The sequence below is a fragment of the Oxyura jamaicensis genome, chromosome 17, assembly GCF_011077185.1.
Source record: "Oxyura jamaicensis isolate SHBP4307 breed ruddy duck chromosome 17, BPBGC_Ojam_1.0, whole genome shotgun sequence".
In the NCBI taxonomy this organism is placed as follows: Eukaryota; Metazoa; Chordata; class Aves; order Anseriformes; family Anatidae; genus Oxyura; species Oxyura jamaicensis.
The window spans coordinates 2,826,603-2,853,174 of NC_048909.1; the positions used below are offsets into that span (position 1 = coordinate 2,826,603).

Genomic DNA, 26,572 nt, shown 5'->3' on the forward strand with positions numbered 1-26,572 from the left:
AAGAAAGAAAGAAAGAAAGAAAGAAAGAAAGAAAGAAAAAGAAAGAAAGAAGGAAAGAAGGAAAGAAGGAAAGAAGGAAGAAAAGAAAGAAAGAAAGAAGAAGAAAGGAAGAAAGGAAGGAAGGAAGGAAGGAAGGAAGGAAGAAAGAAAGAAAGAAAGAAAGAAAGAAAGAAAGAAAGAAAGAAAGAAAGAAAGAAAGAGAAAGAAAGAAAGAGAAAGAGAAAGAAAGAAAGAGAAAGAGAATGATATGAGTTTAAGCTTTCTTTAACACAGTTTCCCATCAAGCACAGATGCACATTTGGTCTTAGAAGGCTGAGAATATTTTAGAATTCTGAAGGATAAATCAACTTGAGCCTATTAACTTCTGAAAACACTTAAAGGATAAACTTTCTTTCTGTTAGAAGCCAGAAGTTTTGCTAATGAACCGGAGCAGATTTAAGTCTGATGGTTTATGTGTTGGTTTATGTGTTGTAGTTACTGTGGTTCAATGCATTCAGTGTGTCCATTTGACAGGTTGTGTTGCAAAACCAGATGATTTCTACAGAAACAGTGTGTAAATCCAGATCAGCTGAATGATCTCACAAATTTAGTAGGCACTGTATGACTTGGCTTTTCTTCATTCATGTTTAACTGCTCCATCTTTCATGCTTTAGCTTCCACTGCCTACACTTCAGTTAAGGATGGTTCCTCCCCACATTTACTCACTTTCGCTTAGTTTTGTGGATGGCTTAGATAGCAACAGGAGAAAGAACATGTGAGATAGACTGTAAATCCCCTAAAATCAGCTATGACATCTCAACTGAGGGACTTTTGAGTCACATCTACTTTGGGAACGTAGTAAGAAAAGCCAAATAATAGTGTGTCACTCTGACAGAATGACATAACCTAAAAATGAGAAAAAATACTTATTTTTTTCCCCTAAATCTCCAAAGAATTCATCCGTGGTTACTATGCTATGATGATTGCAGGCTATGAGATTTTAGTCTGATCTTTAAAAGCAATGGGATGTTTATATATATACAGCATGTTAAGAATGATAAATGAAAAACGTGGTGTGAGAGCTGCGGGCAATCTGTGGGGACAGGATGGAGCTGGGGCGCAGGCACCGTCTCATCCTTCACCTGTTAATGGGGGTTCAGTGGGGGGGGTCAGACTTCAGCTGGCAGTCTCTGGTAGTTAATGCCAGTGAAGCCTGTCCTTGACAATTAATAACATCTTGGTGAGTCTGATATAGCAAATAATATTTTTCTTTCATTGCAGTCCTGCCATTGGTAAATCTCAGGCCTCAATAAAACAAAAAAATCACCTTTTGGATTGTACATGGTCTGTCCCTTGTGGTATTGATTATTAATAAGCTATTTTCAAGTTTCTTTATCTTTTACAAGTGATTGTTTGATCTGCACAGAATTTACAATAAGAGAACTTGCAGGATGATTCTTGCCTATTTTGTTTTCTTATGAAAATCTATGGTTGTTATAATTTTCATTAATAGTTTAATTTAAAGTTATAAAAAATCAACTTAATATTTTTTTTTGATCTTTGACTCTTCAGTTCCTGTTATCCACTGAGTGACTTTATGTAATACCTAAACTAAATGCACACCAAAGTCCTTGGTGCTTATTGAGTTTTACAACCTTAAAGTTGAACTGAAATTATTTGGAGCTCAAAATAATAATAATAATAATAAAATATACAGTAATGAAGGATCAAAGTCCAAGGAAAAGCTCAAGTGACTCTTTACAAATATTGGCAACAGAAAAATGCACGGTAGTGAATTGTTCCTGTAATGCCACGGTCCAAAATTACTCAACCTTCTCATACAAAAACACCTGAACTGCTGCACTGTGCCTCTTCCTGTTTAAAAACACTCAAGGATTTAAGTGGCTGTGTGGTTTCAGAGCCTCCTGGTTGCCATTAAACACCTGCTTGTAGGGAAGTGTACCCTGCAGTGCTCCCCTGAGCCAGAGCAAGAGTACTGAGCGCTTTCCAGGCCTGGATTCCAAACTTTTAATTAGCACCCAACTAAAATGTTTTAGCCAGTCAGTCTTCATACAGACGTTTTGTTGTCAGCAGAGAAAGGCAAAAATTTGCAGAGCATTGAAAGACCCTGCTCACTTCGTGCAAACTTCTCTGCCTCTGAGAACTCACTGCAGGCTCGCAGCTTCTGTTATGTTTTCAGGGGCCAGATCCACCTCTCATATTCCCATCATATCACCCAGACACGCTGCTTTCAGGCATTTTCCACCCAGATGTGTTTGATTAAAGACACGCTTCGCTGTTAGACATGTTTATTCAGGAAAACACTCCCTCCCCATCCCCAACTCAATATTTAAACTGGAATAATTAACATCATCAAAAGAAAAAAACTACATCATTTTACATGATACAATTATTTTGACATTTCATGTGTCTATTGCTAAAGCTCCCGATGCACTGTCTCACAACACAGTCAGGTTTATACATGAAAAAATACCCTTTAAATATAAAGGCTCTGATATTCTGCACACAATCTGCTTGCCAAAGGCAGAAGTTCTACTCTTCTACCACTGTCAAGCTTGAGGAACTCCTTGAAGCCCCTGGAATTTACATACATATAAAGTATTAAAAACTGCATATTCTCATTTTTAAGCATTAAACTTATTATTCCTCTTAAGCGTAAGCTTTAGAAATACCTATTTTTAAACTGTTGCATATGCCAACACACACTCACATCCTCAAATTTAGAGTATCAATAGACCTCATTTAACTGTTCAATCAGATTTTTTTCCCAATTCTTCACATTTCTGTGGTTTCCTTCCTTTTTCCTCCTTTACATTTTATTTTATTTTTTTTTCTCATCCATTTTTATGAGAATGAAAAATAGAATCAACATGGAGAAGAAGCAGAATAACAGAAAAACAAGGAAATACATAAAATTGCAGGTGTGAAAAAAAATCTAAAATACTTAATAAACAGTTTCAGGTGAACAAATACTCCCTTCAAAACTTACATACTGAATTGGTGCCTAGTTCCAAAATGTTGCTCCCCCCATCAGTTCTGGACAAGTCCAAGCAACATGCACTAGTGGTAGTGAAATGGCCTAAGTGGGAAAGACTTATTCTTTTTTGCACTCATACATCTAACAACTTACTCAGTTGGCTCTGGCGTTTTATCTTACAAACATGCACTGCAGCAGAGCCACAGGCTTTCCAGGAATCTCACCAAGCCTCACAGCACAAGTAGTGCTCTGCTCGGATCTGTAGAAAGTGCCATAAATTATCAGGCCACAGATTAAATGATCGTTTATCATCTCATCTTGAATGGAGCTGTTGAGAGCCAGGGCTTGGTGGACTGAGTAAAGACTCAGTCACCAGTTGACAGTGTCTAAAACAGGCAGCTAATTTGGGTGCTCTGACTCACTGCCTGGGTGTTCTTGCTTCAAGACAGCTATATAGAGAAACAGGGATCCTAAATTTAGATGATGTGGACATGGCTGAAGGGAAATGGTGTGCTAATATCTGCAGGATATGGCATCTGAGGAAAAAGTGATCTTACTCATGGTCTACGACACACTTGTCTTGCAGCAGAGAAGGGTGGTTGCTACGTACAAGCAGCCCAGAGGTGATGGTGAGTGCGGAGGGGCTGAATGCTCTGGCTGTGATGCAAAGGTCTCACAGCAGAGCCTGCATGCTGGGGGCTCTGGAGCTTCACTCTCCTTGAAGGCATCTGAATTTTGGAATGTGCTGTGCCAGCCTTTTTTTGGTCTCTGCCCTCTTCAACCCCAAATCTTCAAGCTCATGGGACCACTTCTGGAAACAGAAATTAGGCGGTCCTAAACCTGAGCTCCCCCAAACATTTTTCCGAGACTCCATATCCTCACAGCCCATCATGTTTTCTTGCATTTGAGCTCATTACAATCATAAAAAAGCTGGAGCTGGAAGAGGTTTTGAAGGTCACTCAGTGCAACTCCTGCTGTCACAAGTGTTGCTTGTAAGAATTTGCATCATTACCGTTATTCCTCCTACTGAAGCTGCCTTTGCTTTCCCTTGTTCTGCACACTGAGCACGTGTTGTATCACTTCCACTTTGGAAAGACCTGACAGCAGGCACAGTTACAGGTCCCCTAAAGCAAAGGCTTCTTATTTATGTTGCTTTTTGGTTGGGTATTTGTGTTGGTTAGTCCCTTTATTTTAATTGCATAAGGTGCTTGAAAAGAAATAGACCTGCTTGAACTTTTCATATCTAATACTGAATTAATGAAGACTAACATTCAGAAGAAAAACATATTAATTTAAGAGCATGAGCTAGTGGCTGAGGCTTCTGCAGAATGTTGTTTGCTCTCCGAAGGAATTTGGGTACGTAAGAGGCATGCAGAGTCAGGCAGTTACTTGGCAGAAGGCCAGCGCGGCATTGATCCAGGTGAGGTTTTTCAAACAGGACTGTTCATTTTGGGGTGATACAGAGCCCCTCGTTTGCCCCACAGCACAGTAAAGAATTTCTCTCTAAGTGACTAAGATTTCCCCCCTGTAGGAAGTGTGGAAAAACATAAAATGAAACTAAACCAGAAGTGAAGTGAATGCAAAACTCCAAGTCCATCCATCAGCACTCGTTCAGCCTAACTAGTGCATGTGTGTCAGATAAGCCGTGACCTCATTTTCGGATCTGCACTTTGAAGAGTTTGGGTTCAGGCCAATTTCACAGGAGGTGTCAATGAGCCCTGTGGAGTATAATTGCAAGCCTGAATTAAAAGCCTCTGCAGCTTTGGGGAAGTTGGGATCCAACTCTGTAATCTCTGATATTAAGCTTGATTTGATTTTGATTTGCTGCCCCCGGGTGAGCTTGGATGGAAGTGTATTGCATTGACTTGACTTCTATTTAAGTTCCTATGCACATTTCCTATAGCAATTAACAACAGCCAGAATTAAACCAGTAATACGCACTTTTTCTGTCAACCAGGACTACAAATAACAGCACGTATTAACTCCTGTAGACGCTTCTTCCCCAAGCAGAACATGGTTTGAGTGCAATTTCTTCAGTGTCTGAGAAGGGCCAAGAAACCTCATCAGAGCAGACTTCCTTGTGAGATTGCTGCAGTTTCCTGTTTCTGGTCAGGTTAGCAATAGAGCATATGCACAGAAAGCCACAGGTTTGCCACATCTGAGGACCAGGGGAGGAATTTTCAAAATTTCTCCATCACTTCAGTGCCTTCAGCATTTGCCCTTTGCCATGGACTCAGGGCTGTGGTGGGGCACCAGAGCAGGCTCTGCTGCTGCTTGGGAGCTCCAGCGCTTGGGGAAGGGCAGGTCTGGGCGAGGACCTCAGCAGCAGCAAAACAGCTCTGCTGCCAGCAGGGAAGCTGACACCATGGGAACAAGTTCTTCCCCAAAGCACTGTTGTTGCTGAAAAGACGTGGTGGTGTGTAGGATCTGCTTGGATTTTTTTTTTTTTTTTTTTTTTTAAGTATTGTTGTCAAAAATAATCTGCCTCAAAGAACTAGGAAATAAAAGAAGGAAAATGACGAAAGAGTGAAGTGACGTGGAGTCTGCCAGAAAGTAAGGAGTCTGTGCTGCTTGGCTCGGGGCCCTGCTTCAGTGAAAGCTATTTAACATTTTTATAACTGATGGCAAAATTGCATGCTATTAATGGGTCTAATTTATTCTTATTTCTCAGAGGCAATGAAGTAGAAGCCAGATTGCTTTATCCTGCGGTATTAAAAAGCCTGGGGCTGAGAAGCTTAGCACTGCTTTGTCAGGATTTTCTCCATCTGGCAAAATAATAGAATAAATTCTTCCTATGCAGAGAGCTTCTTTATTTTATTTTATTTTATTTTTTTATAATGGGTTTCTCCTTCAATTCAAAGCCTTCAAGGAAAGGCAGTAGTGGAGGGAGTAAATGCATATTTTCATTCATTAGCTGCCTTTTCAATATTCAGGAGCTATGACTCCTATCTGCCAGACTATCTTAAACTTCTCTGAGTATTAGTGGTGTGTATCAAGGTGGATGCAGACAGAGGTTAAAAACCCTGTTCCAAGATGGGAAAGATTTACAGGGGCCAGGTGGGCAAGGTGATCCCAGTGGAGGTTACAATGTCATAGGCAAGTCAAGGGAATTCGTATAAAAATAATTTTCTTTTCTTTAAGGGGGAAAGAAAAAAAGAAAACATTAATTTAGTTTTTTGTTTTGTTTTGTTTTGTTTTTTCCCCAGCTACAGCAAAGGAATTTTTGTTTTCATCAGTGTCTGTCAAAACAGAAAGCAGCTATCCCTAACAGTGAATGAGCTGGACTATTCATGATCCTATGAAAGGTTTTTGTGTATTTTGAAATCACCTGGTCAATGGATTGAAATCTCAAGTATGTACCAGGAGTTTCCAGTGAAATAACACAAGTAGGAAATTACTTCCACGAGGAGTAATTTGAGTGTGCTCACACAAGCCGTTCATCAGATAAGCCTGAATAATAAAAAACTTCCTGGGTTTCTGATGCCAGAAACTGATTTTTTAACTAAACTCATGACTAAAAGGTTTGGTGCAAACTGTTCACCCAGCTTAATCATGTAAAAGGAAGAATGTGCATGTACCCAAGGGAAAAAGCTGGGTTCCAAATAAAACAGGCCTTAGTAGAACCTCAGTGATGAAGAGAAAAAGGAAAGCATGAGCCCTTTGTAACTTTTTGATCCCTCCCCTCACTTTAAGAATTACATAGCAAGTAAAAGGCTGTGTTACTGAAATTCACAGAATAAGAGGGCCTGAGATTATTTTAAGGATACTTAATTATCTAAACTTTTAACTCAAAGAATATCAAATGACCTATGTCCATTGGACTGTCTCAAATCATCTTTGGGGAAGTCTGAACCTCAGATCTAAATCTCGGATTTTCCAGGAGTGCAGGTCTTTGGGTGTGTTTACACACTGGCATGCCATCGTGTCACTCAGGAAACTGCCAAACAAGCAGGACGGGATTTGAGGAAAATATATTGTAAAAAACTTCTTTGTTATGTGGCACAAGATTATTATTTTAATATTATTTATGGAAGTCTAAAAGCCCCAGGTGAGAACAGAGGCTAAGCATTGTGCATATACAAAGTCTCTGCCCCAAAGAGCTTAATATTAAATAGAAAAGATGGATAAATAGTGAAAAGGAAGACACTTGGAACTAAATTGCATAAAGTCCATAGCAGAATGCAGCCTAGAAATACCTGGTGAGTCCCAGATCTTCTACTTCCTGTCCCAGAGTTTTAGCTACCAGCCTGGGAGTCAGTAATTTCCTCATGTTACTTTCTATGTTCTATCCATAAACCTGCTCCAGAGTTGTGGTTGCATGCTCTAGTTGAAAAGAAAGCCTTAATTACAAGCTTTGATTGTTAGTTAATTTTTTAAATGACCTTGCCAATGACTATTCCATAAAATTTAGACAAAAAGATTTCTCCATCTCCTGAGCACAGACACCTTGCCAGCAGCTCATTAGCCAAAAAGCCTTGATATTTTGTACTCTTCCCATAATGTGGTTGCATTTTGGCCTGTATTTGCACAGCATTGTTTGGAGGAACCACTGGCATGTCTGTGGGTTGTGTGCTGGATAGTCCAACACCAATCCTGACCCAAAGCAGAGCAATCCTACATCTGCCAGGTGTGGGTCTTGTAGTTTTAGATTTCATTCTGGGACACAAAGTTCCTTGTTTACCCTAGCAATGAGGGAAGATAGGAAATGTGAAACAAGGTGTAACCTAGTAAAAGCAGGCTGCTGTCATTCAGAGAAAGACAGAGAAAGTCTGGGCAGCGGTGGGAAGTCAGAGAACTTCTCACATTTCATCACTGTACCTCAAGACCCCAAGAACATTATCATTGGGAAGGTAAATTTCATTCAAGAATTTAGGATGATTAAGTGTTACTGATATCCGGTCCTCCACGTTCAGGTACATCAAATGGAGCTGGAACAAGGTTTTAAAAGTCTTTTCTTGGCACGTGTCTGATGCGCACCATGTGGATAATGTTTGCCTGTTGACTTTGCCATTCACAAGGAACTCTATCTTGAGGTCCGTGGGGCTGTTTGAACAGTTGGCAAAATGAAAGTTCAGGTGGCAGTAGATCAAGTAGAGGCCTTGTTGCCTTATCACCAGCTCTTCGCTGTTGCACTGGATGTCTTCACATACACCCTTCCCAACCAAGCTCAGTTTTGAACCGTTTACTGGACTTGACACTAGAAAGAAAAGCAAGGAAATTGTAAAATGAGATGACTCATTTTTGAGCTCCACTGAGCTAAATTTAAATTTATGGGATGTGCAGCAAGCTATTTTCTAGTAAATTGAGACACCTGCTCTGAGGTTGTCCCATACGAAAATCCCAGAGAGAGTCCTGGCCCGGTGGCTGAGAGCTCACAGGTGGAAGTGGGGTGCTGAAAAGTCGCACGAACTGTGCAGCGCTTTGGGAAAGCCGAGACAGGGAGATGTGGTTAAAAATGACCTTCTGCAATATTTAAGGGAAGTGGAAATGCATATTTGTGCATTTGTGTAGGGAAGGTATCTATTATTTCTTTTGAAGTTAAAGAAAATATTGATGTGATCAGATAGGGCATCTCACTGACCTCTCAAGTACGCAGCGGCTCCCTTGGTCGGGACATTCTGTAGGATTCTTAAATAGTCTTCGGAGGTGTTCCCTGAAGGAAACAACACGTTAGGTGACCACTCCTGATTTCTTTGTGCTGTAAGACATACCGTCAGCGTTCAGCACCTCTCTTGTTGCAGCCGGGCTACGGACAAACCGCACAGCAGCAGCCAGAGGAGTGCGTGTTTGGGAGCTGGTTCCTGCACCTTGGCTGATACCACCTAAACTGCACGGGGCTGCCATAGCGCAGTAGCTCCCTCGGTAAACTCTTAACACCCTACAATGCCGGTAGGACGCAGTTCTCGCCCCAGAACGCCGGCTCCCCGCGGGCCGGGGCTGTCCCTGCGCGGGGTGCGCGGGGCCGGCTCCCTCCCGCGGCCGTGCCCGGCACTGCCGGCGGCTCCGGGGCGCCCGCACCGCACCCGGGGCAGCCCGGGGCCACAGCCCAGATCCGGCATCCCGGCCCTGCATCCCGGTACCACATCCCTGTACCACATCCTTGCCCTGCATCCCAGCTCCGGAATCCCAGCTCCTGCCTCCCAGCTCCTGCCTCCCAGCTCCTGCCTCCCCGTTTTACATCCCTGCCCCTGCCCCCTGCTGCTTCCTTTCCCATTTCACCTAACTTTCAGCCACCTTTCACTTTCCCATCTACTTTTCCTAAGCCTCTCCTCCTTACTGAGCATTGAATGCATGGCACTGATTATTCCTCTTTTATTCTGTGATTACAACGAGCAGAGTTTGTACAGCTCCCTGCAGCCCGCATGCCTGTGGACACACAGACAAGATGTACATTCAGGAAAAGAGTGTGTCCCCCCTGGGGCAACCAGGCAGGTGGGTAGTTGTTCCTCATTGCATTGACCTCTCATTTACATCTCCTGGTCCTGCTGGAAGGAGCAGCTCAGATGGGAGACTGGGAATTCCCTGTGTTTTATTCCACAGCTCAATACAAGGAATGCAACGTGAAGAAATATCAGTAAAGCCTAACCAAATTATACAACCCTATCCCAGGGAACACAGACCATCTCTATTTTCCTGTGACTTCATTTACAAAATTGGTATGAGTCACCCACCCAGAAGGGTCCCTGAAGGACCAGTTAATACACAGAATTAAACATCCACATCAGATGTCCTTAGAAGAACAGTATAGAAGTTTACTAAATACAGAGTGACTCAAGAATCTTAACTTTCACAGAATTCCTGAAACTAAAGGTACAAGAAAGTGCTTCAAATCTCCAGACCCTTACAGTGTCTGCCTAGCCTGATTTTTCAGAGATGCTTGGTCAGGAGGATAGATAAATGAGGGAGAAGCAGGTCCCCCACACAAGTCCTGCTGGTTGGTGATTTGTAACAGAGCCCCCTTTGCACTCATACTGTTGGAGGAGGCTATGTATGTCTTGAAAGAACTGTAATCTCTCTCTGACTCCATTAGCTGAAACACTTTTGAGGGGAGCAGGTGTTCCCTGCTCTCCAGGAATGAGTAAATTGTGTACCAAAGTCCCTTGTCTGTGCTGGAAATCCCCAGAGAAAAACCAAAGCCTACTTTCCTGATGTTAGTCATATAAACACGGTGTTTTAATGAGTGTACGGAAATAAGGAGATGTAGAATAGGATAGAAGGAAACTCTTCTGACCCTTATTTCAGGCTAACGATGATACGGTGGTAGCAAGAGTCTCTGGCAATGCACAACCAGTGCCCTGAGCCCACTTGCATTATGTCCTGCAGGAAGGGAGAGTAGTTTTACAGAAACTCAGTGCCATTTCGGGGCTTTACCCTACAAAGCAGAAAATCCCCTGCTGCTCAAGCAGACCTTGGAAGCTGCAGCCCCACAACTTCTGCTAGGCAAGCAGAAGTGCTGTGCCCGCATGCAAGCACCCTGATGCTGCCAGGAGCCCCATCAGCCCTGAGCTGTCTCAGGATTTTCACGGCATCTCTCAGAACCTACCCCTCACTCATGTGGCTGTGTTTGCACTTTCAAAGCTCTACTTACATTCATTGATGTCAGCAAGTTTTGTACATGTGTATTTAAGCCATTTGTTTGGTGACATCAGCTGTGTTTCTGAGAAGGCAAGTTATGGAAAAAAATGTAGAGACATTTCCTGTCCTCGCTCCGCTGAGACAGCTTGTAACCTTTTTCTAGTTTTATTTCTCAAGTTACTTCTTTTATCTGAAACATTTCAGCACAAGCTGGCAAAATTACTAGAGCTTCAGGACTGATCAATGGATATGTTCAATCACATCGCCTAATTGGCTTTGCACTAGTAGCAGTGTAAATCAGAAGTAATCCCACAGAAGTCAATAGGATTATATCAGCTTAAAAACACTGTGAGAAGGAGGAAAAGCAAAGCCACAACTGGGTCTAAGTACCAAGGAGCCCACACTGGTTTCATGTCTGCTGTGATGCACGGACGCTGAAGATCAGGCTGCTTGAAGGAAACCTGCTGATAAAGGAGGACTCTTAGCAGGAAGCCATTTAGGCTATTTTGTCCTAAAGAAGCTCTTAGGAGACGATGCTCTTTTGTCTTCCTGACCGTTTTTACCATAGGATGAGCATCCAGGTGGGGCAGCCCTGAGGGAAAGGACCGGGCAATTTTTGTGTGTGTAACGCAGTTTTTCCCCACCGAGCCAAAGGGGCTGTGAAATGGCTCAGAGGAGCTGCAGCCTCACTGACACCTCCACGATTTCCACCTGGGGTGCAAAATGGAAAGAGCCTTGCGTTGAAACAGCCTACAGAGGCTGCGTCTGCCTGCCAGGAGGAATCCTGAGGCTGCAGGACACGTGGTTGTGTCCGAGCCAGGTCTGAGGAGATGTGACTCCATCTGGGGAACTCTCCTCACCACTTGCTGCCTCAGTTTCCCCACCTGTGAGATGGGTATAACAGTAGCAGAGGCACAGGGCAGTGATACCAAGAGCTAAAAGTGGCATGACAGAGCAAAACACTGCTACCCAGGCAGGAAAAGCCCCTTAGAGGTTTTGTTTGTTTGTTTGTTTGTTTTTGAGGCTCCTCCTAGTACCAACCACCCATGTGTTACGGTGAGGTTCCTCTGCAGGGCATACAGCATTAGGGCTGGTTGGGGGCTGAGTATAGACAGGCACAAACAGGTCCAAAAAAATGATCTTAAGGATAAATTAAATAAGAAAAATATCTTTAAAGGTAAAGAAGGCAATAAACAGCTTTCAATCCTTTCTTACATTCTACCGATTTAAATGATGATAAAATTAGGCAAGGTGACTTCATACTTTTGTGTCAGAGTGCTGGAGCCAGCAGAACTGGCTGTGCTTTATTTCTCTGCAGCCCCACTGTGACACCCCTCAGCTCTCTCTGTCCTCCCCCCTTCCAGTTAGGTGCTCTGCAAGGAGCTGATGTCTGGCACTGGTGGAGGGTCCCAGCTGCGTGGTGCTGTGACAAGTGCCAGCTGGGTGATGTCCTCTCCTGGGCTCCACCTGTGACTGCGCTTGTTGTGCATGCACGGAGTGTCTTTGGTCCTTGGGAGTCCAAGGACAACCACACTGGTCCTGGGCATGCAAAGGGGCATGAACTCAGCTGGCAGTTTTGCCTCCTTCCAAAAAACTGAGACTTCAGAAGCATCCATTTCTTTCCTTTGAATTTAGGAATTACATCTTATGAACTCCTCATCACAACACACCTGACTACTGCAGGCTTTGTTGCACAGAGTTTAAGGCCAAAACACTTCAAGGCTTTCACCTGCTTGCCAGTATTGCATGGGGCACATAATTTCATGGAGCTATTTGTGTATGTATATATATATATTCATCTATAACTTGCATTTTTAGTATTGGAGAGGCAGAGGATCAGCATTCAGGATTCAGCATTTTTGGCAATACTAATAATCTTCTTACTAATTAAATAAGCCCCTCTTACGGCTAACTGGAATCAGGCTAGGTGCAGTTTCCGCTGGATGCATGCCAAGGAGCATGCCTCTGCACTCTTTCCACCATTTGCAAGCCCAGGCTTGACAAAATTTTCTGAACCGAGAAACACAGCTCATCTGCCCTGACCTTGCTGAGAGCAGACAGACCCTCAAACAGTTTTACATATATACATATGCACAAACATGCACGTGTACTGTAGCTGATAAAGCAAAAAAACATGGTGTAAATGTCAAGTGTCCATTTCTGAAGAACCCCCTGGGGTTTGTGACTAACACCCTGGTGGCTTCAGTAGTTTGCCCTGGGACAATTCCTGTACAGAAGAGACCAGTTTCAGGCATAGAAGGTCAGTCTGCACTCAGATACATTACCACAGTTTTGGAAAGACTGTTTGCTGCACCAGCTTCAGCCTGATTTACTCTAGGGTAGAAAATATGTATAGGTGAATGTCACCTGTATTATCTTTAATTCCTGGGATCAGATTTTTATTTGGGAAGCTATTTCCCCTTGCAACTGTAAATGGGGTGCTGCATTTCCTTTGAATTATCCTTATACATATGAGTAGTGCACGTGTACCTATGTACCTGCAGGTTTTTCATTTTGTGAATGAGAGCGGATTTGGTTTCATGTCTCTGTAGTCCCAAATAAAAAGAAAAGCCACCAGTCCAGGTCTACAGCATTTCAAGGGAAATGAGACTTGGGAGGACAGTGAGGAGATGATGAGGACTGAACATCTCCAGATGTTGGCAGATCATAAATTTCTCTGTGCCTTGGTCTTTTCCACCAAAATGAATCTACCAATCATACCCTTCTGGCCTGAATTAATATTTATGGCAACCTGTGATTCCATATTTATGAACGTGGACGAGTTTCTGCAGAGAAATACTTCCCCAGAAACAACATTTCACAAACATGTACTTCACAAGGAATTTAATGCCTTCCCCCTGTTGCTTCAGCAACGATGGCACAGGGGTTTTCAGGAAATTGCTATCATTTTTCACACAAACATTTAATTAGCTGACGTTGCATCTCAGCTACTGCTTGCACATTTATGGAAACCCATCCATTGAGGACAGACAGCTGAGTCAGGAATGCAAAACTCCTATAGATCTTCTTGAGTGCCCACTGGTGTATAGCTAATAATAGAACACAATCTCCTTGGAAATCTAAATGCAAATCACAGTGTTTTTTCTGCTTTGAGATCACTAAATTGATTCAGGGAAGTAGCCACGTCTGGACCACTGTCCCTCCATAGTGCAATGCACTCTGCCTGAGTGAGGCGCAGACATTCCCACCTGCACACTCCTGCATCCCCCTGTTAGCATCTCTGGGAGGCTTTGCACAAGTTGGCCCCTTCAGCCTCCTCATTTCTACAGACACAGGATTGGAGCAAGGCTGAGACCCAACTGGCAACTCAGCAATGCTCAGTTTGCTTTCTCAGCCTCCTTTCAACTCAGGACTTCCAAGTCCCATTGTGAAACAGGGGGGGCAACACCCTCCAAATTACATTATCAACACTGGGGCTGTCCGAGGGACAGGCACAGATGCAAACCTAAATCCACAGCCACTCCAGCCTCACCACTGTCACTGCAATATTCCTTATGTTTCTGTTCTTGCTCTGCAGCTGCGGGATGGGGCCTTGCAGCAGCTGCTGAGGCTCCCTGCTTAGAAGTCAGCAAGCAATGCCTGGCAGCAGACGACAGAGCTCTGTGCCGAGGGGCCCGCTGTAAATTACCCACTGGGATCTATTAATCAATTAGCCCCACTTTATGCATTTGAAGAGAAAAATAAAAGGCCATTGTAATTTGCTCACACTTTAATGCCCCATTACCCCATCAGAGCTGTGCAATAGAGCCTGACAGGCAGCGAGGGGTAGGCTGATCGAGCACCTGCACACATTGCAGACAGCTTTCAGCTGCCCTTCCTGCCTTGTGGCATTTTGTTATGCCCTCCTTTGTCTTACACTAATGGCATCACCGCAGATTTAGCAGCAGAATTTAGAGCAACAGGGTGCCTGTAATTGATATTGACCCAAAGGCAAAATGTTTTCTAGCTAAGGAAACACGTCTTGTAAATTCCTGGAGAGAACATGCTCTTCCTGCCTGGCACCTGCCAGGTGTTGATGAGGAGAAAGAACAATTGGCACAGGTTGTGAGATTTGAAAATAAATAAATAATATTGCAATGCAACATTTTTTTTTGCAATGTGAGACCTCTCCTTCCTACCCTGGGAATGACAGTATTGCTTGTATTTTGCTTTAAAATAACCCTGACCTACGATATGGGCTCAGTGGCTCCTCCTCTGTCAATCACTAGACACCGCTCCGACGGCTTTCACTACCTCTTTCTAACCGGTGGTAAAACTCAGCCATGAAAGCCAGCACTGCTCTGGTGATTTCTCTGAGGTCGGGCTGGTTGGTGAGGTGGAGGCTCTGTTCTGCCCCGCGGGCACCAGGGACTTGGTGCCACCACGGGGGACGTGGGCAGCCAGGCTGAGGCTTTGCAGCCACTTCGGTTTGCAAAGCTCCTTTCTGGGCATGCAATGGAATGAGGCTGTGATAGGGCTGCCCAAACTCCCTTATCCAAATCTGCCCTGCATGTTAAGACCCTGCTTTATTTATGAGGATCTTCAAGTACAAGCTAAAGTACCAGAAAGCCATAGAAAAACTTAAGGAGATATATGGAAGGTACACACAGAGAGAGAAAAAAATGCACCTGGGGACATCCTGAGGGGAGAAGAAAATCCCTCCAGTTCGAAAACACACAAAAATGATGGTGAGGCTGATGCAAAGTTCTCAGGAAGGGCAGTGGGACATGCAGGGACAACTTTGTGTGGTATGAAAAAAGCCCAATACAGAAGAGTCTTGGATTCAAGAATTCTGCTAGTTACAGTGTATGTTGCCCAAATGCTGCATTATGTCACCTGTGCACAAAAACGGAGGTGCAGAAAATACAGTTATGTAATGAAGGTTTTCTGGACCTTGATTTTTCAGATTCCTGTTGTGCCAACACCTCTAGATGATCACTGTGCTTCAGTTTTCCCATCTGAGGAGTGGGAGGTGATGCTATCCTCCTATCTTCTGGGACTAACTAGGAACTCGTATTTGCAAGTCAAAATACTTGGTGCTAAGGACCAAAGAACCAGGAAGGTAATAAATAAACAGAGTTTTTCTGATTTATGCTAAGGGAAAACAGAATCTTGGTAGGCTGTCTCTGCTAGTCTAGTTCAAAAGGTTTCTCCAATTTTGGGCTCCCTATGTCCGTACTCTGACTCTTTAAATTCCCTGCTCCTTGCCTCTTGCTGCTGTTTTCCACTTGCCTCTCCTCGACCTACCTCTTCCCTCCTCCCTTTTTCCTGCAAGCCAGTAAGAAACACATAACTACTCCAGACCAGAGGAGTTCAAGAGGAGCTCCTGTTGTTTTGAAAGATGTGCTAACATGTTTACACCCAGTCCTTTCAAGGACAGGGACATTATGTCCACATGTGCAAGAGCCAGCCCTTAAAATAAGACCTAATAGAATGATGTTCACATCCTCTGGCAAAAATGCTCTCTTGCAGACACCTCAGGGCAGATTCAGAAATGCTTGTTATTTCCTTAGCTATGCCCTGGTTTCCGGAGGTACCGAGTAATTTGAAAGCTTTTTTTTTTTCTTTTTTTTTTTTTTTTTTTTTTTCACTGCCTTGGCTTTTCACCAAGAAGTGACTTTATGTGAAATGTTGAGATATGCATAATTGCCTTACTCACGATCCTGGGCAATATTTGCATTACAGATGAAACACTGCACAGGCTGTCAATTTAGGTGTCTTACCTTTGCGGATGGGTTCTGTGATGCCCTCTGTGGCAGGATCAGCTGCCTGGAAGAGAAATGAGAGTGGGGAGGTTATTCTGGGAGCAGGGCACACCTGCGTTCAAGTGGGACTCTACATGTCCATATTAAAAGTTTCCATTGTATCTCGGGAAGGCACTGCAGAGCTGGGCGTTACACAGCATATGGCTCCTAAAGAGCACCCCAGCATCCCAGTGAGAGAGAGCTGTGGAGCACAGCCCTCCAGCAACCTCTGCACTCAGAAAATTCATCCTCAGTCATTCCTCATCACAGCCTTTTTTTTTTTTTTTTTTTTTTTTTTTCCCCTGGAAGTAGAAATCTACATTTCTGACACAACAGATTTCTCAGTGCTGTAAGAAATGTGTGTGGCTTTTGTTGGGGTTGTTTTGGAAGCAGAAGCCCTGAAGCTCTCCCTGTGGCTTGCAAAGCTTGGAGAGAGTAGGACAGAGCGGGACTGGACAGCCTTTAGAGCCAGTGTCTGGCCCTGGGGAGCCTGGCTAGATGAAAATAAAAGCTGCAGAGCCCCAGCATGGGTCTGGGAGCAGCAGTGTTGTCCTGTCTCACCTCTTCTCCTACTTCTTGCTTCTTGACCCAAAGGTCAAAAAGGAATGGGGAATTATCCTCCGTCAGCATAGCCTGAAAACTTCTCAGGAAACATGCTCCAAGTGTGAAAGACGGTAGGCTTCATCTGTGGTCTAGCTTCCGTTTCAGCATACCTCTCTGCTTTCCAAACATGAATTCCTCGGGCCTGTGCCTGCTTGTGTATCTACTTCCATGCAGGTTATATCTCCAACAGCTCATAACTGTCCATTAGTGCCCCCAGGGAGTAAACAAATTTTCCTGACAGCTGTGGAAAGAAACTATGAGTGCCTCAGCACTTGAAACTCTGTGTCATGTCCCTTCGCTCACACACACTGCTAATTTCAGTATCAGGGAGTGGTTTCTGTTCCATTCCAGGCTATCCTAAACTGACTCTTGTATTCTCAGCTCCAGTTACCTGGGGTAATTGTGCTGTGTAACCTGGCCAGGCCCAATTCAGCGTGTCCAAGGATTAGAAAGTTAGGAATCTGGTACTAGCTCTGGCAAAACATCTGATATATCCTGGGAAAAGTGAGGCAGCATATACACGTGGCAGGAGATACCATCATCCACAGTGGTCTGGAGATCTCAAGGGTCTTAAAACATGACTGCTTTATTTCTGTGTGTAAATAGAATAATGTGTGGCGAGAAAGAAGATGGATGAACAGTGAGAGAAGTCACACTGTGTCTGTTTCTGACACTTCATGTTGTGGCCTTAGATGTTTAAGAATACATTTAATTAGACTTTGGCCTAACATGACCATGCTTTCAACCACAGCTGAAGTGTAGAGCTGTGTCTGTCTAGGCAAGCCAAAACTATCCTTTGGTCTAGTAGCAAAATGCTGCTTCCTGCAGATAAAGATTGCATAGGTGCTTCATGATTTGGGAACCTGCGATATCTGAGTCGTTAATTTTCTCTCCCCACACCCCTGTAAGACAGGGAGAAAGATGCTATCTCCCCAACAAGATTATTCTCAATGAAATCAGGCAGGAAAGCCATGGCTGGCTGCAGAGAGGTTGGTAAAGTGACCGAGATGTTACTATCAGTGAGGTGTTTGCCTTGCAGCCCTCTCTCAGAGAAAGCACGCAGGATGAGGCTGATGGCACACAGCTTGATTTGTAGCCAGGGCAACAGAAAAAGAATTAAAATGAATTAACATATTGTGTCCTCACTTGGGAAGTCTCCCAGTGGGTGAAAACAGCAGATATTAATTCAATTTATTTTAGTGGCAGGTGACTAGGTATTCAAATAACACTTTAGATCTTGCTTTGAAATATTACTAGCATTGCTGTTTTCTCTTGTGACAGCCAGCACATTGCATGTAACAGTGTAATTTGGAATGTACAGGGACACATGCTAGGAGCTCAGAGAGGTTTAACAGAGCACAAGCTCAGGAACAATTCAGTACAATGAATTCACCCTGTCTGCAATGATCTGGGTGCTGCTGATGAAGGATCTTAGACTTGGCAAGCAGAAGAATTTGAGTTTGCTTCATTAGAGAAAATGATAATCAGGTGCCAGTGAAAGTCCTGTCTTTCTTCCTTCCCTTAATTACTTTACAAGAAAGTTTCCCAAGCTGAGAGAGACCGATGCTGTTATAGTAGTCACAGAACCACAGAATGGCCCAAGTTGGAAGGGACCCACATGGACCATCGAGTCCAGGCCCTGGCTCCACTCAGGACCACCCAGAAACCAGACCCTATGTCTGAGAGCCTAGTTCAAATGCTCCTTGAAGTCCTTCTGGCTTGGTGCCGTGACCACGTCCCCGGGCAGCCTGTCCCAGTGCTCGACCACCTCTCTGTGAAGAACCTTTTCCTAACACCCAGCCTGAGCCTCGCCTGTCGTTCCCTCGGGTCCATGCCGTTCCCTCGGGTCACTCTAACACCCGGGCTCAGGACTGAGTTTTTGTTTAACCAGAAGTCTCCAAAATGCATGCCCACCTCTACAAAGCCCAAGACAACGCACCCCAAAACACAGTCCCCCAGAAACGAGCATGGGACCAGCTTCATGTGGCCCAGGGCTCTCACAAGCGTGCATCCCGCACATCCCAACAACAGAAGCTGAGGACATTAATTAATCCCCGGCCATCAAAACTTTGTTACCCGTGGCTGGCTGAGCCGGGGGGCAAAGCAGACGTACTTTCGTGGGAAATTGCTGGCAGGGGCAATTTTCATTTTTTTTTTTTTTTTTTTTCCTCGTTTATGTCAGGATTGTCCACCAGAGGGGGCCGTCAGGCTCCGATGGGCCTACTCTCGGCAAGGCTCCTTACAGGCCTGAAAGCAGCCATAAATCGGCCATAGGCAGCGCGGGGACGTGGCTCCTGCGGCCCCACTGCTAACGGGGTTTGCAGGGTAATGCGGCGGGACTAGAGGGAATGGCCTCATGTTGTGCCAGGGGAGGTTCAGGTTGGAAATGAGGAGGCATTTCTTCTCAGAAAGAGCAATCAGGCATTGGGACGGGTTGCCCAGGGAGGTGGTGGAGTCACCGTCCCTGGGGGTGTTCAAGGAAAGGTTGGACGTGGTGCTTGGCAGCATGGTTTAGTGGGTGACATTGGTGGTAGGGGGGTGGTTGGACCAGATGGTCTTGGAGGGCATTTCCAACCCTAATAATTCTGATTGACTCCAGTGGCCTGAGGAGGAGACCAGTAAACACAAAGACCACCACTGACTCCTAGCAGTCAGCTGGTGCCTGAGCAGTGCTCAGAGGACTTGCCCATGCCACTTGGAGGCTGACAATATGACCTCTAAATGCAGAGCAGTGACGGACTGTCCCAGACTTGGCCTGGAGAACAAGTCTTACGAGGAGCGGCTGAGGGAGCTGGGCTTGTTCAGCCTGGAGAAAAGGAGGCTCAGGGGTGACCTTATCACTCTCTACAGGTACCTCAAGGGAGGCTGTAGCGAGGTGGGGGTTGGTCTGTTCTCCCACGTGCCTGGTGACAGGACGAGGGGGAATGGGCTTAAGTTGCGCCAGGGGAGGTTTAGGTTGGATCTTAGGAAGAACTTCTTTACCGAAAGGGTTGTTAGACATTGGAACGGGCTGCCCAGGGAAGTGGTTGAGTCACCATCCCTGGAGGTCTTTAAAAGACGTTTAGATGTAGAGCTTAGGGATATGGTTTAGTGGGGACTGTTAGTGCTAGGTCAGAGGTTGGACTTGATGATCTTGAGGTCTCTTCCAACCTAGAAAATTCTGTGATTCTGTGACTTCGCCCAGAATCTGTTCATAGTGCTACACCTCAAGGCCTAGGTGTCTAATACAGCATACATTGCAGTACAGCACAAGGTGTCCTGGGCTTTATGTGTCCTAACTACAGTTCTCTAGTCCTTTCTTTACTCTTCCACTGATTTTCTCTCTCTCTCTCTCCATATATATAGACATCTACATAGGTGCGTGTGTTTATCTTTCATCTATATCTATCTGTCTGTGTATGTATCGAGCAGCAGTGAACCGCAGCAGGTAGAAGCATGGCCCTTCGAACGTTATTAAGAGGGAATATGTAGGCAAAGGTCCCAAAGGTCCACTATGCAGCAACTGTTCTTGTCTGAGAGGAAAAACAGAAATCACTTCTGAAAGATATAGGTAAGTGAATGGCCCAACGCAAAGTGTTTCTGCAGATGAAAGCTGGGAACTGAACAGACTTCAGCTCTGAATGTAGTTCCAAAAAATGACACTTCCAGGTCTGACATTATGCTGTACTGCCTTTCTTGAAAACAGGGTGTAAAGGAAATTTCTTAGGGTGTTGGAAAATGTGGGGGGATTGAATAATGTTTCCAAATCTAACACCATTTCCGAAGCAGCTGCAGTAATGTCATTAATCTTTTAAAAGAAAACCTTGACTCTTTCCGTAATATTGTTCCTCTGGCAACTGGTGTAACTGCATTTATCCTGATGGAGAAGTAATTTAATGCTTACTTTCATAATAAGTACAAATGAAAGCCTCATTATATAGGAAAACTGTGGCAATTCTGTAATTACCCAGGCTGTTATTTTAAAGATCTCCCTTAATGTCCCCCTATTTATCACATGAAAATCCCCATGTCTCATTCTAACTGTTTCCAAACTGTTTCTCTTTTGGAAGAACGCTGATTTCAGGTAAATGACTCCTTGCTGGTACAACTTAAAGAAGTATCAGTCAAGCTTTAATGGTTTAATTTCTGGGTAATGTGCATACACAGATACATAAATTGTACAAGATCGATTTAGTAAGAGAAAATATTGTGCTGAATGAACATATTTTGTTTTCCATGGCCAGCATCATTCAGCAGTTCCGTGCTGGTGCTTTCATTCTATGAATCATAGCAGAGATGCTTCAGCACTTAGATTTTTGCGTTAAGATTTCAAAGGCTATAAAAATTCTAGTTTGATATTTTACTCTGGTAAAATTTGTAGCAACATTCCTGGTAGGATCAGAAATGCACCTTTTGGATTCACAAGCCTGTACCTTTGTCCTGACTGGACCTGTCTCACTGATTCCCCATTCAGTCCCAGATCCTCTTTATTTTAAGAAGGGGGAAATGTTTTTAGGCAGAGGGAAGAGTTTTTTTTCTCAGACCTCGTCTCACTTACATCTTTCAGTTACCTTTGCTATAACTACTTTTCAAATTAAAAAATCACTCCTGAGAGCAAGACTGACAAAAATGTGAGGCACCATGAGGTTCCTTGCCTCATCCACTGCTCAGGGTCGTTCAAGGGAGCTCTGCTTCACTGCCTCTCATGGCATCCTAGCAGACAGCACCACACAGTGTCACGCAGCCAGATGGCTTGTGTTATGTCCGTCCCTATCAGACACTGCCAGACTAGGCAAGACTAGACCAGACTATCTTGGACAGTGGTCACTCTCCAAAGAAGTGGCAGGGGATACAAAAAGCCAGGCAGCAGACACTGAGGCACTGATGCATCTTTATTCCACTTCTCCTCCTAACTAGGCTGGACATAGGGTGGATTGACTCTTGGATTATGAGCTTCCCACTTCCATTCATAGAGAGGAAATTGCATGCTAGAAATAATGTTGCCCATGGAGCAATGATTTATGTTTTTGGAAGTTCTTTTCTCTCCCTCTTTGTTTTGTCCCCTATCTTGTGTGTGTGCTCATTACAGGTGCAGAGATTGATCTGCTAGCTACAGAATATTATTTGGAGAGAGGGAGGTTACATTAGAAAATAAAGAAAAAAGAACAAAAGAAAAAGCCAATGAATAGTGAGAAATCACTTACCGTCCTCTGAATGACTAAGACCATGATGGTGGCTAGTGCAAAGACGAGTAATGTGGCGAGGGTAGCGATGATGAAATACAAACATGTTTTGTTAGTGGCTCTAAGCTTCCTTGAAACGGTGTCTTCACTCACATGCATGGCTGATTCATGAGAGTCCTTCACCTGAAAAAGTGTTTGCTCTTGTGCCGAGCACATTCTTATATAGCTCTCAGGGTACTGCTCTGTATCTCCCCTTGATCAGGTTCAGGTCGCAGCCCATCTCTGTTCCTGGCAGGATTTTCCCCCTTCATCCTGGCTCATGTGATCTGGAAAAAAAACTTCATCACTTGTGGTATGAAGAAAGAAGGACCTGGGGGCGTGAGGCAGGTCGCAGCTGTGAAGAGGGGAAGGAGCTTCATGTTCTTGATCAGGGATTTCGCGACAGCCGTCTTGTATGCTGCATTGGAGGTTTCTGATGTCAGAAGGTGAATAGTTACCAAGATCAGTCCCCCCCCCCCCCCGCCGCTGACTTTCTGTGAAACAGGGAGCTATGCAAATTTTGTTTCATTTTGTACTCAGTGCAGCTACAGCTCGGTACAGTACCTCACCCCAGAGCACTGCCTTCCTGTTGCACAGAGTAACCTCTTGCGATTCTCCGCAGCGTCCCAGCGCCGTGATCGCCGGCGCTCTGCATCCAGGCATGACCTGGGCTTTGTGTCTGGTGGTTGTTCCTCCTGCCTCTGAAGCTCTGCAGATCCTGGGTGAGATTATGCTTGAACATTTCACAGAAATTGTCAGGAAGATGTCTCTGATGCAGGACACAAATTCTAGGCATAGACAGAAAGTGGTCACACCAAAGTAACTGAAAGCATGATGTCAGGACGTGCCCGCAGAGCGTGTCTGTATTTACCTACATGCCTTGACTTATATGCAGCTGCTGAATTAATCCTGGTTTATCCCTTGCCCACAAGTCTCTCTGTTCCAGGCTTGGTCTAGCACCCAGCCATGGGGTTTCTCACCAAGCCCAGTTGAGACTTCTCTAACTGGAAGCACCGCCACTCCTTTCCAGCGTGGAATCATCAGTCATACCTAACCCTGCATTTTTTTGTGTGAGATGACTCCTTGCTTTCTGGCTAGCCCAACTCTAAAGACATTTTGGTGTTCTGAAAATTTTTGCAGTTAGATGCATGTCGTCTTTTGATTCATAACTATGGAAACCAGATAACTTGTGTAACAGATCAGGATGACTAGCATTATTTATCTTAGCTACTCCCAGTTCCGTGATATAAGGTCATGAGAATGAGCAAACACAATTTTACCAATGGTCCATCTGTTTTTACAGCTTGCCTTCAGTAGAGTACAACAAGAGATGCCTTGGGAAAGATATCAGAACAGAAAAATCAGGTAAAGTTATTTATTGAGTGTAATTCCAGGTTCTTCTGATTTTGGCTTATGAGACTCCCAAACCAGACGTGGTACCCTTCTATTTTAATCCAATTCTGCTTTATACCCCTGACATTAAGGAGTCCTGACATCTTACTGTTATTACTACTTAGCTTTAAAAAATATCACCAGAGCACAGCAGTACAAAAGCTTTTATAGATTTCCAAACAGTGTTTTTCAGAGCATCTCTTATCACTGTAGAAACAGGCACAGTATTTCAATCAGAGACAAAGGGAAGAAATCTCCTCTCCTGAAAGATGAAGATGAGATGGTACAGTAAGATACTTGGTCAGGGCTCCTTCAGTAAGTCTGTCAGGCTTGAGCCTGAGAGGTTAGTTGAGGTAGATCTTCACTTGTGACAGTGAACATCATGGCAGCAAACATTTTGGACAGCAGCTGGAAGCAGTGGTTCTCAATCACCCTGCTATGCACTAGAAATTAGTCTTGATTTGCAAGGAAAAGAATTTCACATTCTTGAAGGCTCTTTTGACCCTTTCCAACAACCAGTCCTGCAGAGCTTCAAACCCATCCTTGGCAAAGCAGAGCGTGGAGGTGTTCCCAAAGAGCATCATTGCTCCCTGGCAATGTGACAATTGTGAAGTGCAGGAAGATCCAAACTGCAAAGATCTTGCAGTGACTGATGGCATCTATTATACTTTAAAAGACATTAAGCATCTCTTGCTCATGGGGGAGCAGATACATACCTCAGCAAGGAAGATGACATGCAAGAGAGTAATGGTGTTGTAGTTTTAAGACTGTCCCAGCATCCTCAGTGTCAAGAGGAGAGCACTGTCCTCTGCGAGCTTGTAGGTATTTGCGGCTGCCCAGAGATGTGCATGGTCAGCCCTTCATGCAGGTGTAAAACACTTGTGCTAGCCTTTTGTATAAGTAGACAACCAGATACTGCAGTGATGATAACGATAAAATGAGATCAATGAAGGCCATTAAAGGAAAACGTGAAAAGTTCAGCCCCTGTGCAAGCAGGTGCAAACCAGATTAAATTTGGCTTGTTACTTTCTAGACTAAATTCAGTCAGCCCACTAGCTGGCACTTGAATGCTGCAGTGTTTAGTGAGCCAGCAATGCTGAAATCTGCTGGGAAGGTCCCATACAAAATATATGGCAGGCACAGAGCTTTTACTCATGCAATGATATCACACAGTACAGATTTCCAAGACAGCAAACACCTAAGAATGCCCCAGGTAACAACAGGACCAACAGATGATTCCCCTTCTTTCACTGAAGAGGGTGAAATGCCTTGAACTGTCAAAGGGAAATACTGCTCAGCTGAGGCAGATGTACAGCTAAGGCAGCCAGCAGTTCTAATGCAGGATAACGCGACAGGTTGAGTGGATGTTTAAGCTACTGTAGCTTTGTCTTAGGCAGTAAATAAACCACCTCACCTCCCTGTCAAATAGCTGCTCTTGGGTTACAGTGGCCGTGTACCCTGTCTTGAGGGTGGTGATACACTTGCAGACATAACTTTAGTGCAGTGCTCTGTTACACTTTATGTCCAACAACCTCACTCTACAAACCCCATCACACCAGCTGCCCGATTATGCATGATTTGCAGAGTCCAGTTCACTGTTTTCATGCCTTCTGAACGATGTTGCATCCATTCTCACAAGCTCCAGCTGAGAGGCTAAATAGCAAGTGCTTGCCCTGTATTTGCATTGACTCTTTAATATGAGGCACCTGCTGCATCCTCTACTGCAAAGAGCTTTGCTTAAAAGGACAAAGAGGGAGAAAACAAGTGAACCACAAAACCAGCAGTTCTAATGATTTCTTGGTAGAGTTTTCAAGTGAGTGTCTTTAGCAGAAAAATATAAAATATTCCAGCCCCCTTTTTAATATTTATTTATCTACTCCTCCACTGAAAGGAACCAAACAGACTTACTGAGAACTGAAAACCCATCCATGTGGTCAATGGAAATTCACCTTTGACTGAAGTTTGTGAGAACTGAAAACTTTTCTGAAAGACATTAAAAGCCAGTTTTTCAGAGACATGTATGTGCCCAGCTGCCACTAAAATCCAGAGGTGTGAAGAGTACGAATGCCTTTAGCAGTTTCTGTTTTGATCCTCAGTGGGAACTGGGTCCATTTCTCATCAAAACCATCATTCATGTTTACACCCATATAGTTTACTGCCAGAGCCTTGTCTTTAGATTTCTACGATCTAAGAGAGCTCAGAATATGTACCATGATGTATCTTTTATTATCGTGTATGTTTCCTCACCTCATCCCCCTAATTAAGGGTTTTAGATAGCAAATATGCTTTTGGGCTCTTACCTTCAAAGAGACCCTCTTAAAGAAAGAGCTCTTTGACTTCAGCTAAATTGTAAATCCCTTAAAATGGAAATGCAACATCAGTAAACTGAGGTTACTGCAAAACATCATTAGTACTCAAGGTATGAATCACAGGTTTTTAAGTTTCCTCCGATGAATCATTCTCTTGTATTGTGCTTAGGTGTTATGTTTGTACTCTGCATCTCAGACCGAGCTGAGGGAGATGGGTGCCTGGGCCAGGGTCCTTCTGCTGAGCACTTCTCACTCCTGAAAAATACTTCAGTGCTCGATCCTGCAGGAGTAGCACATGCACTCACAACCATGGATCAGCAGAGGTCTCATCCACCTTGCTTTTCATTTACTGAGACATGGTAAAGTATGTACCCTGCTAGATGGGCAGGTTATTGTGGTCATCTCCAGAACTGTTCTGCCCCCCACCCACTTCCACCAGGATGAGGAACTAAGAAGATATTCAAAATCCCAGTGATGCCTAATTCCCTTTGAAAGTCAACAATTCAAAGATCGAGAAAGATACTTTTTAAAATGGTGTTTATTAGAAACTGTGTCTATTTGTGTGATCCTGATCCAAGGCTGGTCACAAAAGGAAGTAAATGACACTCCAGTAGCACACTAATACTGTTGTAATGATATTTTTGGCAGTTGCTGTAAAGTCTTCTGAGGGAGATGCTGCATATTTCATCCAGGCCTTCTTCTGCTCTTGCAACACACTGGAAGGATTCCAAGAAAAGCAATGTTCTTTTCTCATTTTGTTTCTCCAATAAA

General features: G+C 44.1%; 1 protein-coding gene across 4 annotated transcripts; it reads right to left on the reverse strand.

Moving 5' to 3' along the window:
- Window positions 1-5,794: 5,794 nt before the first annotated feature.
- Window positions 5,795-26,572, reverse strand: TNFSF8 (TNF superfamily member 8). Of its 4 annotated transcripts, none has more exons than XM_035341816.1 (5): window positions 24,209-26,572; window positions 22,083-22,888; window positions 16,276-16,321; window positions 8,559-8,630; window positions 5,795-8,174 (listed from the first exon to the last, which is right to left on the reverse strand). In XM_035341816.1, exons 2-5 carry the CDS (start codon window positions 22,275-22,277, stop codon window positions 7,777-7,779), a joined length of 711 nt encoding a protein of 236 aa, XP_035197707.1. In that variant the 5' UTR covers window positions 22,278-22,888; window positions 24,209-26,572; the 3' UTR covers window positions 5,795-7,776. The 4 variants fall into 4 exon arrangements, with proteins under 4 accessions (XP_035197707.1, XP_035197709.1, XP_035197708.1 ...); XM_035341818.1 differs by having other exon boundaries at window positions 22,083-22,387; window positions 22,665-26,572; XM_035341817.1 differs by having other exon boundaries at window positions 22,083-22,518; window positions 22,665-26,572.

Coding starts and splice junctions, on each gene's coding strand:
- TNFSF8 (XM_035341816.1), bottom strand. CDS start 22,277: ATGTGCTCGGCACAAGAGCAAACACTTTTTCAGGTGAAGGACTCTCAT. Junction 8,631..16,275: donor CACAGAACCCATCCGCAAAG/GTAAGACACCTA, acceptor TGTTTCCTTCAG/GGAACACCTCCGAAGACTAT. Junction 8,175..8,558: donor AGCCGCTGCGTACTTGAGAG/GTCAGTGAGATG, acceptor TTTTCTTTCTAG/TGTCAAGTCCAGTAAACGGT.